Source organism: Malus sylvestris, chromosome 6 (genome assembly GCF_916048215.2).
Source record: "Malus sylvestris chromosome 6, drMalSylv7.2, whole genome shotgun sequence".
NCBI classification, from domain to species: Eukaryota; Viridiplantae; Streptophyta; class Magnoliopsida; order Rosales; family Rosaceae; genus Malus; species Malus sylvestris.
The window spans coordinates 5,619,405-5,638,458 of NC_062265.1; the positions used below are offsets into that span (position 1 = coordinate 5,619,405).

Here is a 19,054-nt window from a genome sequence, read left to right on the forward strand (position 1 = left end):
TTTCTACCCGCATTAAAAAAAATAAAATGTTAAATGCATCCCATATTAAAATTTAATATTAAATGACTTATTTACTCCACTATGCATTATTTTTCAATATGAACCCTAAAAGATGAATATGAATATAGAAGTTTAAATAATGCAACAAACGCAAGATTAAATAATTATCAATGTCATCGAAATCACTAAAATAATGAAAAATGTGATAATCCAAGGGGGTCATGTGTAATCTCATTAAACCTAATCCATGTGCATACCAAACATGGGACGACACTAGTAATTATTCTAGTCTAGTCCAGTCTCATCTAAGAAGATGAAACAAACACACCCTAAATGTATTAATTACATATATGTATTGTAGCCAACTCCAAAAAAAAAAATTCCTCATATAAAATCTCTTTCTTTTTCCCAAAAACAATGTCAACAATTAATTGAAATCAACGTCATTTCTAATTTCAAATCATTTAGTAAATAACTTTATTACGAATAAACATGCCCCAAAATCAAATCAAATCAAATCATATGCCCCAAAATCAGCAAAAAAATGGGAGTTGGCTTGATAGTGAAGGTTATCAAATTTTGGCAGCAGAAATAAGAGCCAAATTGATTGGTCTAAAAAAGAAAAAATTGGACTTTGTGGAGTCAAAATTTTTTTTTTGACAGACAAAATTTGAAAACTTAAATTTATATCCTTTTAAGATAATTGTAATGAAGGGAAATGATCACAATTAAAAATATATGGAAAACAGAATTGGGAGTTGGCTTGAATAAGATATCCCGCCAAATTGATTAGTCTAAAAAGAAAAAATTGGACTTTGTGGAGTCAAAAAAAAAATGACAGACAAAATTTGAAAATTTAAATTTATATCCTTTTAAGATAATTGTAATGACGGGAAATGATCACAATTAAAAATATATGGAAAAAAGAATTGAATAATAATAAAAGTCCAGCTAGCAAAACGTAGCTTTTGGGAGAGGAGAAGAGAGCCTCTGCCGCCGTGGAGACCTCGGACTCGTCCGTAACAGACTTTTCTCTCACTCACTCTCCACTCGACTCTACTCTCTCTTTCTCTCTTTCTCTCTCTCTCTCTCTCTCTCTACAGTTGTAAATAAATACAAAAACAAACAAACAGAGAAGGAAAAACAAACAGTCCAATCCAATTAAAAACAGTACATAAAAGCAAAGCGCAGAAAAAAGAAAAAGCGAAGCTTCCTTTGCCAGCGCTTTGGGAATTTTCGTCTGCTGCCTTCTCTCTTCCGCCCGAACGGTACAATTTTCATGCTATTTCTGCTGACTGAATTCGGAATTTGAATTGTTTGATTCTTTCTTGAATTGATAGATGTGTTCGAAGTTTTTTGTTCGTGGTTTAGTTTGCTTGATTCTGCTAGTTATTGTATAAATGTGAGTCCAGAAGCTGAAATGGCAGATCATCATGGAACGCCGAATCCCCTTTTCTCTACTGTTTTCTGTGTTCACTTGGTTTGAGTGATTGCGTTTGTGCGTGTATGTCTTCTTGAATTTGTGAGTGATTGTTTAGCTCTCTTCCGTTATTGTGCTTTTTTCTTCCGGGCAATGAATGAAGCTTGTAATTGCGGTGCGGGATTAATTGGAAAGACTAGTATGATATCTGGATAGTGAATTGGGGCTGGTATTTTCGAAAGGACGGGGTGTTGAAAATGCATTAAAGAGTCTTTGAATGTAAATGAATTGTTCCATACTAAGGTTTTTCTCTTATAGTATGACATTCTAGTATTCTACACACAAAGTGTTTATCTAGTGGGGTTGAACGTAAACTAACTAATGCATTTGTACGTGATTAAAACTTTGTCTTTTAGGAAATTTACTCAATGTGGTTTCATGTCATTGCATTGAGCACTCGTGTTTTTGATGCAAATCACTTGTGGAATCTAATGGATAGTCAAGGATTCTTTTTAGCTTTTTATTGTGTAACTTTTAGGGAGTTGGGATACTAAACAGCCGCTTAGAAATATCAGAAAATTATGCAATGTTTCTTTGTTTGTTTGGTAATTAAGTACTGTTTCGTAGAAACTCCCCGTTGTTATTAGTGTATTGTAGGAATTTCCTTAGAATCTAGGCCCCTCCAATGATTGGTGTCTCATCCATGTCGTACTTACTCTAGAAGAACTTTCCAATTTCCTATTTACATCAGTTTTTCGGGTTTAGGATGACTCTTACAGACTAAACAACAGACGTCTAGCGTTATTATGAGATTCTGCTGAACAGCTTTAAATGGAAAACGGCCTGGAAGGTAGATTGGGCACATAGAAGCATATTTTGTAGCGGTAAAATATCAAACTACTCCACAAAAATAGCAAAATACTGATAATAATAATGTTTTTAGAGGCGGCAGTAACTGAAAGTGTGGGTTTTAAAAGGATTATGCCAACATAATATTTAGATCTTATCTTATGCATTCTGATCAACTAGGCTTGAGACTGAAGAAGTTATTTTAAGATAGAAAAGGGGATAAAATAGATACTGTTAGCTGAAGCGGTTTTCTTGCGGTTTTATTTAGTGCCCCCCCAGGTTGAAGTCTCGCTCTCAAGTCTCAACAATAGAAAGGGGAGTAAAAGTTATATTATTGAGTTGTGTTGTTGAGTTATCTCCATCAGGTGGTGCTTGTTTTACTGGTTCTTGATTCGGTGGGTCAAGGATATGGCTGCTGCAAGACTTAGACGTTTTGTAACTTGAAGCTGCTGTTTTAGGTGTTGAGTTTTAAATTGTCCGTTTTGTTTTGTGTTTCCCTGTACCCTGTAGTCTGATTATTGGTTTGTTTTCTTATGTTTATTTGATTTCTCCATTCCTTGATACAAAGTCATCTTTAACTTGATGGCTGTAGTTGCAGGACAACATTGAATGTTAATGGACAGTAGAAGTGGCAATGTTCATGAAGATGGTTTGACAAACCTGATATTTTTTTGTGCAACTACTACTGCATGCTGAAGCTGACCTGAAAAATTACATTTATGTTAAATCTATGTGCATATGACAGAGTAAATTATTCCGTCACTCTGAGTGGTAATGTCTCCTTTACAAATGAAATGGTACCTTTGGTTTTGCATTCTGGCGGGGCATGTTTGCATTTCTGCCCTTTCTCTTACTTCAGGGCAGTACAGAAGTGCAAGAGCTGTTTCAAAAGACTGGTTGCATAATCTCAGCTCAGATATAATAGATGGTTTTCAAAGAAGCACCTCAACTTACAAGATCCCAATGCCATCATCCCCGTTGAAAGATAAAGTATCTTGTGAGGACCTAGAGGGTGTTGGATCATTCAATACTACGTGCTTGCTAAACTCAAACTTGTATTTAAGTTCTGACCTTTACATTCGTGGGACTGGAAACTTGGAGATTCTCCCTCATGTATCAATTGTGTGTCCAATAGAAGGCTGCATGATTACATTTAATATGTCAGGAAATGTTAAAATTGGTCACTCTGCGGAAATAGTTGCTGGTTCTGTAGTTTTTTCGGCGGCAAATCTGACTATGGAATACAACTCTTCTATTAATACAACATCTTTGGGTGGATTGCCGCCTTCTCAAACTAGTGGGACTCCAGTGGGCTATGATGGAGGTGGTGGAGGGCATGGCGGCAGAGGTGCTTCTTGCTTGAAAAATAACCAGACAAGTTACTGGGGTGGTGATGTTTATACTTGGTCAACTTTGTCTGAGCCATGGAGTTATGGGAGCAAGGGTGGTGGTACATCTACTAAAATTCCATTTGGAGGGAATGGTGGAGGACGTGTCAAGCTTCTAGTCAAGGATATGGTATATATAAATGGGTCTGTAACTGCAGAAGGAGGGGACGGAGGGACTACTGGCGGAGGAGGATCTGGTGGAAGTATTTTTGTACATGCTGTAAAGTTGTGAGTAGATACTTTTTATATTGTCCTTCTACTTTGGGTGTGGATGATGCACAAAACTGTTTAAGGGCTGGTCGATACATTTTTTATTTGTTATTATTTTATGGGTTGGAAAAGAAAGTTCATAGAGGACAATAGTTGACCTAGGCAAGAGAAACTAAGAAGCGCAAAACAGAGAAAACCACACACTACAAAATTCCAGCCAAATCAATATGAGTTGGACTAACGTGAACGTCAGTCAAGTGTTTAGGGAAAGATGACCATAAGGATGACCGAACATTCACTCTATACCACAGATCTTCGACCTCTGCCCTGATGCTTTTCAAAAGTTATTCTGTTCCCACCTTCCAGTTTTGCATGCCCTTCACTCAACAAGGCTGAAAATGTTTATCCACTGGCATTTTTATAGAGATACATGGACACTGAACAATTTGTTTCTCTTGTTCATTGTTCACTTCACCTTCAATTTAAAATTATATCAATTTCCATAATGATGAACACTTCGTCAAAACCTTTATAGGATTAACATTCTTTCTTCTTATTTCATTTTGTTTTTTTCTTGAGAATGTTGGTAGATGAATGTTGATATGCTTATGCATTTATTTACTTCAAAGAATGCATTCAAACTAAATTAACTTCTCTGATTCTTTTCAATTGTTTGCATTTTGGTCCTGTCCACAGGAAGGGATATGGTACTGTAAGTGCTGCTGGCGGAAGAGGATTGGGTGGAGGTGGTGGTGGAAGAATATCACTTGATTGCTACAGCATACAAGAAGATGTAACGGTCACTGTGCATGGTTTGTACCATTTTTCAGACATCTTTAGCTGGTAGATAGAGCAAAAAATTTTAAACTTATAAATGTTTGGTTCTTATGTTAGAGTTGTAAATATATCCATCTGAATGGTTGCGTACAAGAAATTGTTCATAATGTGGTAATGTTATTTTACATACTTTGTTCTATCTACTGGAAAGTAGATCAAAAGTCCTAATTTATGTGAAACCTTAGAAAGTATACGTATGAGACCTTTCAATCTGTATTGTTTATCGGACAGATGTAAAAACTTTTCCTGACTAAGGATGTTCCGGCCTCACTTTTCTTTTGTAGCTAGTTGCCTCCAATATATATCCAGGCACCACTGTATAACGCACCCTGCCTCTAATGGTATGACTTTTAGAGGCAGAGCCTTATGTTGATATATGGGGGTGGCACTACTACTACAATATGAAATTTTCTAACAAATAATAAGGGGGTAGCACTACCACAATACAAATATTTTAACAATAATAAGGGGGTGTCACTACTACAAATATGCCCTTAACAAGGGTGTCATTGTTTCCCCCTATTTCAAGATGCAGAAAATACGTCCTTAAAACATATGGAGGAATAGCTGTGTGGGAAAGGATGAGGTTGTTGACTTCACTTTGGGCTTGAGTACATGGATTGTTCATTGTTCTCTGTCGTCTATTTTTCTAGATTGGAAGGCCTTTTTAGGATAACGGTACCATTATGGTATTGTTTTTGTTAATCTGTATGTAACTGGTTCTTGGTGGACATTTGTTTACTGTCTGTACTAGTTTGCTTCTAATAAAATTGTTTCTTTTTTAATGATAAAAAGCATATCTGTGTTATTCTATTAATTGCTATACGTACTTTCAAGTAATAAACTTTTCAGTTTCTAAGCGTCTAGTGTTTATAAAGACTCACAAACACAAGCTTATGTCTAGTTTCCAACATTGATTATTTCTACAAGAACTATTCGTTTTCTTTTGTAAAGCTATTTTCTACAGAAAAATGGAGCTTTTGAATTTATTATGCTTTTTCCATGTCAGGTGGTTTGAGTATCGGGTGTCCTGGGAATGCAGGAGCAGCTGGCACATACTTTAATGCAGATTTACTTAGTTTAAGAGTTGGAAATGACAATATCACAACAGCAACTGAAACCCCTTTGCTCGATTTTCCTACCAGGCCGTTATGGTCTCATGTTTTTGTGGAGAATAATGCAAAAGTGTTGGTTCCACTTCTTTGGACCAGAGTTCAGGTTGCCAATTTTAAGTCTTCTCAAGTAATTAATTAGTTTTCATGTGACAATTTATTTGTTTTTATAAAAATATTTCTGTTCCCACGGTGGTGTGACAATTATATAATGCATAAAATCTGGCTTCATAACATTTCATTGTGGGATCTCCCCTGTTATATAGACTTGATTCAGGCACCTGTTTTTTCATCTTAAAGGTACTATGGCATGTCCATAGACTTGTTCAAGAAGGTTGTGTCTAGTATTACGTTTTTATCGTGTATTTATTTCACCTTTAGTATAAGTGGATTCCTGTATTTTATACACTGTACAGAAGATACATGCACTGAACTTATGAATACATCCTCTTTGATTGAAAGGTGAGAGGCCAAATCAGTCTATACCGTGGAGGCAGCATCATCTTTGGACTGTCTGAGTATCCAATTTCAGAATTTGAGCTTGTTGCTGAAGAACTTCTGATGAGTGATTCCATCATAAAGGCAAGCAACTATTAGAACATTTCATTTTCGTAAATAGAATGTTCTATTGAATTACAAGCAATTGCCTGGAGTTTAAATCCTTGATGAAAACAAGCCAAGAAAGCCAAGACAGGTTCATTATCTGACTTGTTTGAGTTTGGGTTGATCTAATCTCAATTAAGCTTGAGCCATTACCTCTATGAAGGGGCTCGAACCAAAGCTCAAGCTGCCTTAGAAAGATGAGGCTAAGCTCAAGTTCAAACTTTTTTATGGCACTTACAAATTGCTAACATAACTTTTTTATGGTACCCGACCAAGAAAGTCAAAAGGAATAGAATTGGTTTCTTAGGCGGAACACCAAAGTGGATCCAACTTCTATATGTAGTTTTATTAGAATTTTTTTTTGTACTTTTAGATTCTGTGTATTATAGCTGTAATATAATCATGTCTGCCTATGTTATAAGCTGACTCATGAGTGTTGTTCATGAACTAATTGAGTGAAGCTTTCTCTTTGTTTTAATTAAAATGAAGGTTTTTGGTGCATTTAGAGTTTCTGTCAAGATGTTACTCATGTGGAACTCCAAAATTCAAATAGATGGTGGTGGAAATACCATTGTTACTGCTTCCGTTCTTGAAGTCAGGAATCTGATTGTTCTGAGGGTATGATTGTCTGAACCTCATCCTAATTTATGCTTTAAATTTCTTGCACTTATACCTTTCACCTTTCTTGGAATTGAAAATCTGGGTTGGTGCTTTGTGTTTTGCAGCATAACTCTGTCATCAGTTCAAATACAAACTTGGGTGTATATGGTCAGGGACTACTGAAGTTGACCGGCCATGGTGATGCAATAAAAGCCCAGCGACTCTCCTTGTCTCTCTTTTATAACATAACAGTAAGCCATTCGTGGATAAATTTGTATCAAGAAATTATTTTACTACTTTCTTTCTATCATGTTCTAAAAGTTTGCTTCTAATATTTTAGTGCAATTCTAATTTGAAAAAGCAAGAGCTCATAGATTTGCAAAATCAATCCTGTTTGTCTATCGATTCTTTTATAAGTATACATTATCTCGTTGTTGTCATCATTATCAACATCATCATCATCCTCACATCAATCCTATATGATATTTGTTTTAAATAAGATGTGGTATTGACACTTGGCCCTATCTAGAACCTATGAGAAGTTTTTGTTTTCAATGCTTTTAGATTGTGACATTTTTGCTATTACTAACTTTATATGTGTGTTTTTCTCCCTAGTGCTCCATTTTGTTTCCTTTATTCTGACCAAAGTGGATATTTTTGTATGAGTTCTTCTGCTACATTCTTTTCTATGGATGTGAAACTCTTGAATTCCATTTGTCAAACCGCCTTACAACTTTTTATGCTTCTTACAACAGGTTGGTGCTGGTTCTTTACTTCAGGCTCCATTGGATGATGATGCTAGCAGAAATGTGTGAGTATGAAGTTTAGCGTATTGTTGCTCTCAGCTTACGTTTTCTTATTTATTTGGCCTGAGAAGTTCTATGAATATTTGTTTTGAATCCAATTTTGTAGGGTAACAAAATCCCTGTGTGAGAGTCAAACATGCCCGTTGGATTTGATTACTCCGCCAGATGATTGCCATGTTAATTATACACTTTCCTTTTCACTTCAAGTAAGAGGCAGAATTTTATTAGAGATACATGGAGATTTTAATGCATATTCAGCGATATCTGCTGTATATTAATTGTTGTTTATTTTCTTATGCATGTTTTATTGTTACTTTTTAAGGTTAGAAGTCTCTATTTTTTGAATGCTTAGATTTCTAGTCATTTAATTCCTATACAGAATCTAACCTTTCCTGGGTGGAACCATATTAGTTACTAAGTTTAAATAATAAATCATAATGTTATTTTTTACCTGCAAGAGGAATTCCCGTCTCTTCTTTCTTACTTTCTTTCTTTCTATCTATCTATATTTTGTCCCTGTAGAGTAAAAGCAGGACACTGGTCCAAGTTTGTACAGACTTCCATTTATGGTCTTATGGTGCTGGCCATGAGTTTTTCTAATACCAACACTTCTGTTTTTGGTTACTTTCTTCTATATCCGGCTTCAACTCTTTAATGAAATAACTTTTTCTTACCAGTTGGTTACCCCTTGAAGTATCAACTTGTAGGCTCATTGTTATTGTTAAAATAATATTTGTTAACATTTTACAGATATGTCGTGTTGAGGATCTTCTTGTAGATGGCATTGTGAAGGGAAGTGTTATTCACATCCACAGGGCGAGGACTATTATTGTTAATAATAATGGCCTGATCACTGCATCAGAACTAGGTAAAGGAGTTTATTCGGGAACTAAGATGTGCAATCTTTTAAGCATCTAACTAAATCAAAACCATGTTTTTCAGGTTGCAGTAAAGGTATTGGAAGTGGAAACTATTCAAATGGAGCTGGTAGTGGTGCTGGACATGGGGGAAGAGGGGGCTCTGGATATTTTAATGGGAGGGTATGCAATGGTGGTAATGAATATGGCAATGCAGATCTCCCATGTGAATTGGGGAGTGGAGCTGAGGGTCCGAATCCGTCGTATGGGAATGTGGTTGGAGGGGGAATGATTGGTAAGTGTTATAGTACAGATTAAATTGTGCCCACATCATAGCAGCTTTTAAGAATAGAGGTAAACCAGCAATTTTTCATAGTATTCGTGAGATCTTCAGTTCAAATATGTGGTTGGAGGGGGGAATGATTGGTAAATGTTATAGTATAGATTAAATTGTGCCCACATCATAGCAGCTTTTAAGAATAGAGGTAAACCAGCAATTTTTCATAGTATTCGTGAGATCTTCAGTTCAAATCCATGCAACTGCAACCTGCCAACAGACGCTGAAATTTATGTGTTAGGCTCTGGTGGTGAAAGAGTCCTGCATATGCGGGTGGTGTTAGGATATAAGGTTATTGTTAACCCCCGACGTAACAAAGATTTTGCAACAGTAAAAGATCTTGCACAGTTCAGCATAACTTTATTAATATTTTTCTAACAGTCAATTAATATAAAAATGTCAAATGTTGGGACCATAGCTAGATATGCCTTCCCAGAACCCCCTTTAGTGGGACTAATGTATTGTAGCGCCATGCAATTTGGTGTTGTTCTGTTGATACAAGATCCAAGAGGCTGAAGTTATGGATTAATAGTTTAGATATATTTGACATAGTACTTGGATCTCACTTACAATCAATCTCATGCTTGTCAGTCATGGGGTCCATCCAGTGGCCACTCTTAAGGCTTGATGTCTTTGGAACTTTGAGTGCTGATGGTCAAAGCTTTGATAAAGCAGCTAGAAAGGGTAATGGTTCTTCGATTGGTGGACTTGGTGGAGGCTCAGGTGGGACAATCCTTATTTTCCTTCAGGAGCTTAGATTACTTACACAGAGTTCATCTTTATCCGTTGCTGGGGGAAAAGGTGGTCCGCTGGGTGGAGGTGGAGGTGGGGGTGGAAGAGTTCATTTTCATTGGTCTAAGATAGATTTTGGAGATGAATATGTTCCGGTTGCTAGTATAAGTGGCTCCATTAACAGCAGGTAAAATTTAGTTTCTTTATATTTTACATAAGCTGCACATTGGTACACTTGGTGCTGCTTTCAACTCTTTGAATATCCTTTTTGGATGACAAATGGTTAATTAACACAGTACGCTGTGTGTTGTTTCCAGCTTTTTGTTCTTATACTCTTGGAAAACAGCACTATCACTTCCTTACACCCAAATTCTGTGCATGATTTTAATGCCAGATTCTGTGGGGCCTCTCATAAAATGCAGAAACTCCATATACAAAAAATAATTTGCTATGCTAAAACCAATACGCTGCATGTGGAAGTGATTATATGCTATGCTAAAAGTGTTTTAAAACATGCTTTTCTGTTTTCAATATTACATGTTGTCTTTTAAGTTTCCATTCAGATCTACATGCAGCATATTGGTTTAAGCATCTTTGAGCTCAGAATTTTCATCTTGGAATCAATGTTTCTTGAATGGTTTTCTTTTTTTAATAAGGTATAGCACCAAAAAAACCCAATAACAGCATTTACTTTCTTGGTGGTGTCTAGTGGAGGTGCTGGGGATGATGGAGGTCGTCATGGAAATGATGGCACTATCACTGGAAAAAAATGCCCTAAGGGCCTATACGGCACCTTCTGCAAGGTAAATTTTATTTGATATTGTCTCTTTTCTTTTCTTTTTATACGAAACAAATGAAATTTTATTTCGTAAGAGAAACTGTCTCTAGGTTAAGAAACCAAAATTAATAATGACACTACAGCTTTCTTATCCTGGTATAATATCAGATAGAGATATGTGCCTAACGACAGGAGAGACAGAAGACCAAAGCGCTGCCCAATACTTGACCTTCTCCCACATCTCCTCCACTTCCACCCTCTAACATTTTCAAAGATTTGCTGACTCCTTTCTGTCCAAATAGCTCTAATAATCTACATCATCATATGATCCATATGTATTAAGCCTTTATCCACCACCCAATACTTTAAAATTCTCACCAAACAAAGAAAAACAGTGTTTTGCCACCTCTGAACAAACTTTATACCATTTATGAAAAGCTGTAACTTCGAGCTAAAAGAGCAAGAGAAGAAAACACGGTGCATTCTCCCCCAAACTATTGCATGTGTCTGGAGAAAATCTCAGGTATTAACCTTCCCGTGTACCAATAACCAAGACAAAACCTAATCTTGGTTGCAACCTTAGATTTCCAAAACAACCTGAAAGGAATTAAAAGAGGACTGCTTGATATGTACCTCAACCCATTTAAATAGGAATTCATGTGGCATTTTTTGTAATTGATATTTCCTTTTCTTATTTGTCGTAACAAATGATGGAAACCCCATGCACTTTCACATGAACCCAACCTAAACCAATTGGACATGCTTAAAAAAATTGGATTTCACATCTGTTGTGTCTTTGACCTTGGACCTAAGAAACACATCACCTTGACACGACTAGCTTTATTCTACTAATAAATTCAGAGAAACCACTATAACAGAAAGGAAAGCAGCAGGGGCTTTTCTTGGCCTCAAGCTTGACTTCTTGGACTCCTTTTCAACAATTTTTGCCCTTCCCTTCCTTTTCTGGGTAAGACATCATAAAAGAATTGATTGAACCCTTGGACAGAATTGGGCTGAGTCTCAGCGTTGCAGATTCTATATATAGAAATCAGAGGTTTATTGATCCATTTGGGTTTGTTTGAAGGATTTTGAGCATTGATTTCTTTTACAGGAATGTCCTGTTGGCTCATTCAAAAATGTTGATGGCTCTGATTCACATCTTTGTACTCCCTGTTCTGTTGATCTTCTTCCCAGTCGTTCTGAGTTTATCTATGTGCGAGGTACTATGATGACCTTGTCCAACCCCCACCCCCCCCCCCCTCCCCCCCTCCCAAATTTACCAATGGAGTTTTTGTCTTATGATCTTTCTTTTTAAATGCTGGCTTTCATCTCATGAATCGTGCGCACTTGCTGCAGGTGGGGTGACTCAGCCATCATGTCCCTATAAATGTGTATCAGACAAGTATAGGATGCCAAAATGCTATACACCTCTTGAGGAGCTTTTGTATACGTTTGGGGGTCCCTGGCCTTTTGCAATTTTACTGTCATGCATTTTGGGGATTCTTGCTCTGTTGTTAAGTACATTGAGAATCAAATTGGTTGGAACCTGTTCTTACCAGAGGGGTGGTTCAATTGAACAGCACAGTCATCATCACTTACCCTATCTTCTTTCCCTATCTGAGGTATACACAAGTATCACTTCATTTTTTATGCTCTTTTTTTTTTTTTTTTTAATCAGAGATGATTTTATTGACTTTCAGAATTTTTGACCTATTTATGTGTTTTTTTTCATAAATAATAATAACTTAGGTGCGGGGAACCAGAGTTGAAGAAACTCAAAGCCATGTTCATCGGATGTACTTTATGGGTCCAAATACTTTCAGAGAACCATGGCATCTTCCATACTCTCCACCTAGTGCGGTCATTGAAATTGTGTAAGAAAATAACTGAACTTTGAGACCATACGACACTATAATTTTTATGCGGTGTTGATCTTTTGAATTAGTATATCTGATACTGGGATTATGGTTGGGGTGGGTATTGCCCATTGGTATCAGTACACTTGAAACCAACATGTTGGTTCTAATCATTTGATTTGATTTTTTTTTTCTCTCCGGACTTTTTGCTTTAGTAAATAACACATTTCTCTCTTAAAACTACTATAATTAGTTAACTGTTGGTCCAAGATAAGTCTTGAATCGAAAGCACCACTTAGGTTAGTATTCCGTTGTTCTGTCTACTAAATTACAATATTTATTTGTGTTTCAACTTTCAACCCTTACTTTTGGTACAGGTACGAAGATGCATTTAACAGATTTATTGATGAGATCAATTCTGTTGCTGCATATGATTGGTGGGAAGGGTCTGTGCATAGTATACTTTCAGTTCTTGCATATCCTTGTTCCTGGTCCTGGAAACAGTGGCGGCAAAGAAATAAAGTTCACCGCCTTCAGGAATATGTGAAGTCAGAATATGACCATTCATGCCTTCGGTCTTGCAGATCACGAGCCTTGTACAAAGGGATGAAGGTTTTACTCTTTCTATTACACTTCCTTACCAGTATTTTTGTAATTACATTTATTATATGAATAATTTCTTTTCAAGCTTCATAGTTCATATACATACTCCGTAGGTTTTCAAGATTGGCGAACCTCTAGTGGTTGTTAGAGACTAATGCTGGCTGTTCCTCTCAGTTGGATGCTCATTTCACCAGATTTAGAAATAAAAAAAGAAAATTTAATCCAAAAAGATTTCAACACCTTCTGTGGAACTTGCTCGAGCTCTCAGAAGTAGACAACTTACAGATGCCGTTTAACATCATTAATTGAGTGCGGATCTTTCGTTTATCTTTCTTGATGCATCCATCTGTAATGTAATGTGAAAGTCGGATTCCTGTCTTCAACTCTTGGCAAGATTCATTCCTTTATCAGCTTAGGATCAATCAAGCTCAAGCATTAGTGAAAGCTATCATTCACTGCTGAAACGAAAAAAAATGGTACGATCTCTGGAAATGAAAATAAATCACACAAGGATTATATCCCAACTCCCAAGTGGTCATTTTATGTGAGAATTTTTACCAAAGAAAATAAAATAAGTCCATCAGTTAGCAGGTTATTATCTGGACCATAGAAAAGGTTGTCAGGCAATTATAACATATTTTACATGTCATTGAACATTGTTATCTGGATGTGCCGCTTTTTCTATCAATCTGCTTGCATATCATAAAATCATAGTGGGATGATTTTTTGAATTGATCATCAAGTTCCTTAACTGCAAATCCTTGGTAGTGAACAATAAAGTAAGTATTGTAGGTTCTATTAGGTTTCCAAAGTTCCCTTGGTTATACCTCAGTCTGTAATGGAGCTGCATTCACGATTTACCTGTTCCTTTTCACTAATAGATTAGGATCTTTCCTCTACTGACTTCACTTTAAAGTAAAAAAAAAAGGTGCATTAGAAGTGGGCTTAGGGGAGAAAAAAGTAGATGTTTGTGGAGCAATGTCTCTTCGATTATGTAGATTGTTTAGGAGAGGAACTGTAGAAAAAAAAAATCCTCTCAAGGCATTGAAACAAACATTGAGTGTATGAACTGGTTATGTCGAGGTCTCATTATGAATGAGTAAACGGGTTGTACTTCCTTTCCTACTTTGTCAAATTTCGTTGGTCATTTTGGTTCTGTTGTGTAATAGGGTTTTCATTGGTTCTTCACTTTTCTATTTTTGGCACTTAGCTATTCAATGGTCTATGTTTTCTATCTCTCATATTCAGAATTGAAAATGATGCAGGTTGGAGCAACACCAGACTTAATGGTGGCATATATTGATTTTTTCCTTGGTGGTGATGAGAAGCGTCTAGATATGGTATCAATCATACAGAAAAGGTTTCCCATGTGCATAATTTTTGGTGGTGATGGCAGCTATATGTCACCTTACAATCTTCACAATGATACGTTGTTGACCAACCTCCTTGGTCAGGTCTGTGGATTCACATGATACTTAAGTAACCATATAATCATTATTTTTGTTATCTATATCTGATGTAAATTATGTCATTCTATTCTCAGCATGTTCCAGAAACTGTTTGGAATCATTTGGTGGCTGGTTTGAATGCCCAGTTGAGGATGGTGAGGCATGGATCTATTCGTTCTCACCTCATTCCTGTGATTAATTGGATAAACAGCCATGCAAACCCTCAACTTGCATTTCATGGGGTTAAAGTTGAACTTGGATGGTTTCAAGCAACAGCTACTGGTTATTATCAGCTGGGGATATTGGTAGTCGTTGGGGATTATCCTCTTCAAAGTGTGCACCAGTCTGATATGGGGGATAGAAATGGTAACGAGCTACCAAGGTAACTTTGAGCAATTGCACTTTTGTTTCTTTTCTTTTTTTTCAAGAGAAGGTTGATTGCTAACAGACACTGGATCACCAATTTTTTATGTTTCAAAACACATATAATGAGATTATCCGTTTTCCATTTTGAGTTTCCACAACCAATTTAAGATGCAACCTTTGAACCTTTCAGACTGATTGTTTCTGATGAAGATGTTAATTTTCCTTGTCTAATCTACCTATATGAAAATTGTGTTTGATTTGAAGTTGAGAACACGGTAATAGATTAGTTTTCCTTTAGTTGAGAAATCGAAAACAAAATGGAACTGAAAGTACAATGTGTTCATAAATACGATCCTACATCTGGAATCATAAGCTGTGTATAAAATAAATATAAGAGCCTCGACCTCTCCACTTCTTGCCGATTAGTTTTGGTTGAAAGCTTTAAAATGGAACATGGTATTGCATGGGCATGTTATCACGAGACATGTTCTGTTTGGCCAGGCATGCTGCGCATGACCTGATATAACTGATCCACAAAACGGCTGAGTCTGGACAAATGTGAGGGGATGGTTGTTGAGTCTGATACAAGGGTCTCCACTGTGATACCATGATAAAATTGTTTGTTTAAATTCTCAAAAGCTTAAGCCGCTAGGATGTGGGACAACATATATTCCAACACTGGACTTTGATTTGGAATGGAAGAAATTCTCCCTCCACCAAGAACTGGGAAGGAAAAAATAGTGGGACCAAAGAAATAAATCTTCATGTTGAAAAGTAACGAAAAGTACAATTGTGAGATCAGGATGACGCCATTCAATTATGTCAGTGTTCATTGGAAATTTTATCAAACTAGTACAACTGGCATGATATGGAGGGAACAATGAATTTTTATTTTCCTTTTTTATTTGATCATTTGTAGGTGTAAACTTCCGAGTAACTGACGTCATTTGGAGATAAAGTAAATAGCCTGCTAGAACCCTTATAATGCTCACATGATTAATTTCTGAACCCTGTATCTATTGTTTAGTATGGTTGATTATTGATTACATTGTCTATCAAAATTCAGGTCTAATGTTGCATGTACAAGAAAATGTCTTAAGCAGATGCAGCAAAGTTGGCCGTTGGTAGGTCATGCATTATCTGTTAAAAGGATAACTGGAGGAATTAATGGAGGTCTTATAAATCATACTACCTTGAAATCTTTGGATTATAAAAGGGACTTCCTGTTTCCACTTTCTCTCTTACTGCACAACACAAGACCTGTTGGTCATCAGGTACTTCAAATAGGTCTTCTGTGGTGTTTAAATGTAGGCTGAATCTCGATGCTGTCCAAGACCTAATAAAACTCATGTTGCAGGACACCCTGTTGCTGCTGATAAGTTTCATGCTTTTAGCAGACCTTTCTGTCACTCTTCTTATGTTGCTTCAGTTCTACTGGATATCTCTGGGGGCTTTCCTTGCTGTATTGCTTATACTACCTCTATCCTTGCTTTCTCCCTTCCTCGCTGGATTAAATGCTTTATTCAGTAAGGAACTTAGAAGAGCTTCACTTGCTCGTGTATATGCATTGTGGAATGCTACATCCCTTTCTAATGTGGTGAGTTTCAGAGCTTGAAATATGGTTTAGCGGGATTGCCTTTAGAAATCCCTATCGCAAGTTAGGCCAACTTATGGTTATAAATGAGACGCTGAGCTATGTCACATCCCTTGTAGAGTGCAAATTTTGTTTCATGAGATGCTCCTGGCTTTCCTTTTATCTTAATCTAATTATAACATATCTTCTTTTATGTACACATACACATTAAAAATTACTGTGATGCATGGCTGAGCCTAAGCATTAGTGTTCAGTTCTTCTGCAGTCGCGTATTATTCTAATAATCATATAATCAATTTTGACTTCTGCAGGTGGTCGCATTAATGTGTGGCATTTTTTATTATGGATTTTCCTTTTTCCGGCCACCTGGCAAGTCAGATACATGGAACACTAGAAGGTGAGTCCTCAACTCAACTTCATTCTATCTTGAAAGTTGAAACTAATAGTCAGATTCCTTGTTACGCATGTTAATGTCTCTGTGAAAACTTCCGCTTTACCCTGATTGCTTATAGTGCTCCTTGCGGATTAAGATCACTTCCATAACTATGCGATAAATGAAAGACTTGTGCTTCACCAGGCTATATTGATTTGGGTGTCTAAAGTTCATAGGACATCTGCAAATCTTTTTCAAATACAACATTATTGGGATAGGAAACTATGTAGTTAGGACCAATATTTCTATCCATAAGAACTGTGATTGCACTGGCATAGCCAGGAGGCCCAGGACAAGGTGAGGGGAACGTTTACAAAATTAGTGTAATCGATTCAATATTAGAAGGTGACGAATCCAATTCATCTGTGGTTTGTGGCCATTACCATATTCACCTGTTTGTAGAGCATGAAGAGTTCTTTGTTCTGCTCAACTTTGGTGAACCACTAAAAATTTTAGAAATGAGCTGATGTTAAATTTCCGATGGGTGCAATCATGGTTAGCCTTAGTGCCTTAAATGTGACAACCTTGTGAAGGATCCAAAACCGAACAACAGAAAATAGTTTAATCATCCATTGTAGTTGCATAGAAAGGCATCCAAAAGACTGTTCATGCTTGGTTATGGTAGAGACTGAAAATTTTGAGAAAACAAATTTAATCACACAACACGGTTCTCCTTTTTGGACTTTTTATTACTCACATAGCTGCACAAACTGTGTCGAAGTCTTGGAAGTTGAAGAATATTCTCACTGCACTGATGGTTTTATGCTGCTAGAAGCCCTGGCGTGACTAGTATTCTTCCACTGCATAATAGTATTCTTTTTATCTTCTTCATATGTGCATTGTATCTTACATACATATCAATGTGACGTATATTTCCTTATGACTTGTGCGTGGTCTCAGGGATGATGATAAATGGTGGCTTTTGCCAACGATTCTCCTGCTATTGAAGTTAATACAAGCGCGGTTTGTGGACTGGCATATAGCAAATTTGGAAATCGAAGATCCTTCTGTATATATCCCAGATCCGGACGCCTTTTGGGCACAAGAGTCTGGCCCGTAAGACAAACGAAAGACAATAGAGATCGTGATGGTTCTATGGTTTTCTGCTATTCTGCTGTAAGCAAGGATCCTTTTATGTTTTGCATTGGCACGGCACCGGTGTGGCTTCTTCGCCGGTATTTTCTGCTCCGGCATCGGTGTGGCTGCTTTCTTTTGTAAATAGGTTGAAAGTTGTATGAAATAATTGGTTATAGGTGTGCAGCTTTCCTCCATGGAATCATAGAGGCACATGGAGTGTAAAAATTTTAGGGCAAATTAAAGACGACAGAGCATAGGTTGTCAGTTTAGGGTGGTGCTATATCTACACCTTTTTTTACCTCTCGTGGGTTTTCTATTGTATCGAATGAATTGAAGATCAATGGCATAAATTAATAGTGTGTGAGCGATAAAAATGAATGTGTAGATAGCACGATCAGTTAGTTTATACTAGAAATTAATAGTCTAATGTAAAAAATCGCCGTTTCTAATATAGAGAGCTTTCTTTGGTTGTGGATAAATTCAGTGGGACAAACCACCGTAAGCAGCCGGAAATTTGCCTGCAAAAATTGCCCAGAAACGGGTCAGTCGTGGGTCAACGTGGGAAACCTTTATGGGCCACACACGTAGCTTTCTAAAACGGGAAAGCTACTCTGGCTTTGCTGCAGCCTTTCAGAAATAGATGGTCCAAATGATCATTTTAACCCTGCCTTTGCTTGCTTGTTTCTCCTTCATTATTACTCCGTTTTGTGGACGGTTTTTGCCTACACTCCGTTTTGTGGACGGTTTTTGCCTACACGTTGATAAGATCGTGTTCTACCAAAAAATACTAGGAGTGATTCCCAAAAGGTCTACAGATTCTAAATAAGTAACTGCAAAATACAAAAATAGTGAAATTCGGAGACGGAATTTCACGTACATGAAAGTTTAACCAAAATTTAAATTTATCTCGGGTTGTTCTGCAGAACTGAAGATCACAGTGAAGGAAAAACGACATTTGATTATCATTGATTCGTGATCCAGTTTTATAGGAGAACGACATCAGTTTAATTACCATAGACGTATACGTATAATTTCTTGTTTATTTTGGTCATTTTATTGTGGTTGGAAGTTTGAGCCACATTTATTTTCAAAGTGAATGACTTAACAAGCATATTATCTAAACTAAAAGGAATGGGTGTGCTTAGCCT

At 36.8% G+C, this 19,054-nt stretch overlaps 1 protein-coding gene across 4 annotated transcripts; it reads left to right on the top strand.

Annotated features, from left to right (window-relative positions):
- Positions 1 to 974: 974 nt before the first annotated feature.
- On the top strand, positions 975 to 18,280 carry LOC126626595 (uncharacterized). Of its 4 annotated transcripts, none has more exons than XM_050295964.1 (24): positions 975 to 1,268; positions 2,862 to 3,040; positions 3,129 to 3,885; positions 4,564 to 4,679; positions 5,714 to 5,922; positions 6,279 to 6,398; positions 6,909 to 7,037; positions 7,145 to 7,270; positions 7,775 to 7,830; positions 7,932 to 8,031; positions 8,576 to 8,693; positions 8,768 to 8,977; positions 9,611 to 9,938; positions 10,461 to 10,554; positions 11,641 to 11,749; positions 11,886 to 12,151; positions 12,279 to 12,403; positions 12,763 to 12,997; positions 14,254 to 14,442; positions 14,532 to 14,818; positions 15,869 to 16,076; positions 16,160 to 16,399; positions 16,708 to 16,793; positions 17,730 to 18,280. In XM_050295964.1, exons 2-24 carry the CDS (start codon positions 2,989 to 2,991, stop codon positions 17,887 to 17,889), a joined length of 4,320 nt encoding a protein of 1,439 aa, XP_050151921.1. In that variant the 5' UTR covers positions 975 to 1,268; positions 2,862 to 2,988; the 3' UTR covers positions 17,890 to 18,280. The 4 variants fall into 4 exon arrangements, with proteins under 4 accessions (XP_050151921.1, XP_050151922.1, XP_050151923.1 ...); XM_050295965.1 differs by having other exon boundaries at positions 2,868 to 3,040; XM_050295966.1 differs by lacking the exon at positions 975 to 1,268 and adding an exon at positions 1,299 to 1,522.
- Positions 18,281 to 19,054: the final 774 nt, after the last annotated feature.

Excerpts from the sequence above, each read along its gene's own strand:
- LOC126626595 (XM_050295963.1), top strand. The coding sequence starts at position 3,044 with ATGTCTCCTTTACAAATGAAATGGTACCTTTGGTTTTGCATTCTGGCG. Across the intron at positions 8,032-8,575 it reads CACTTTCCTTTTCACTTCAA|ATATGTCGTGTTGAGGATCT; the intron begins GTAAGAGGCAGA and ends AACATTTTACAG. Across the intron at positions 12,152-12,278 it reads ATCTTCTTTCCCTATCTGAG|GTGCGGGGAACCAGAGTTGA; the intron begins GTATACACAAGT and ends ATAATAACTTAG.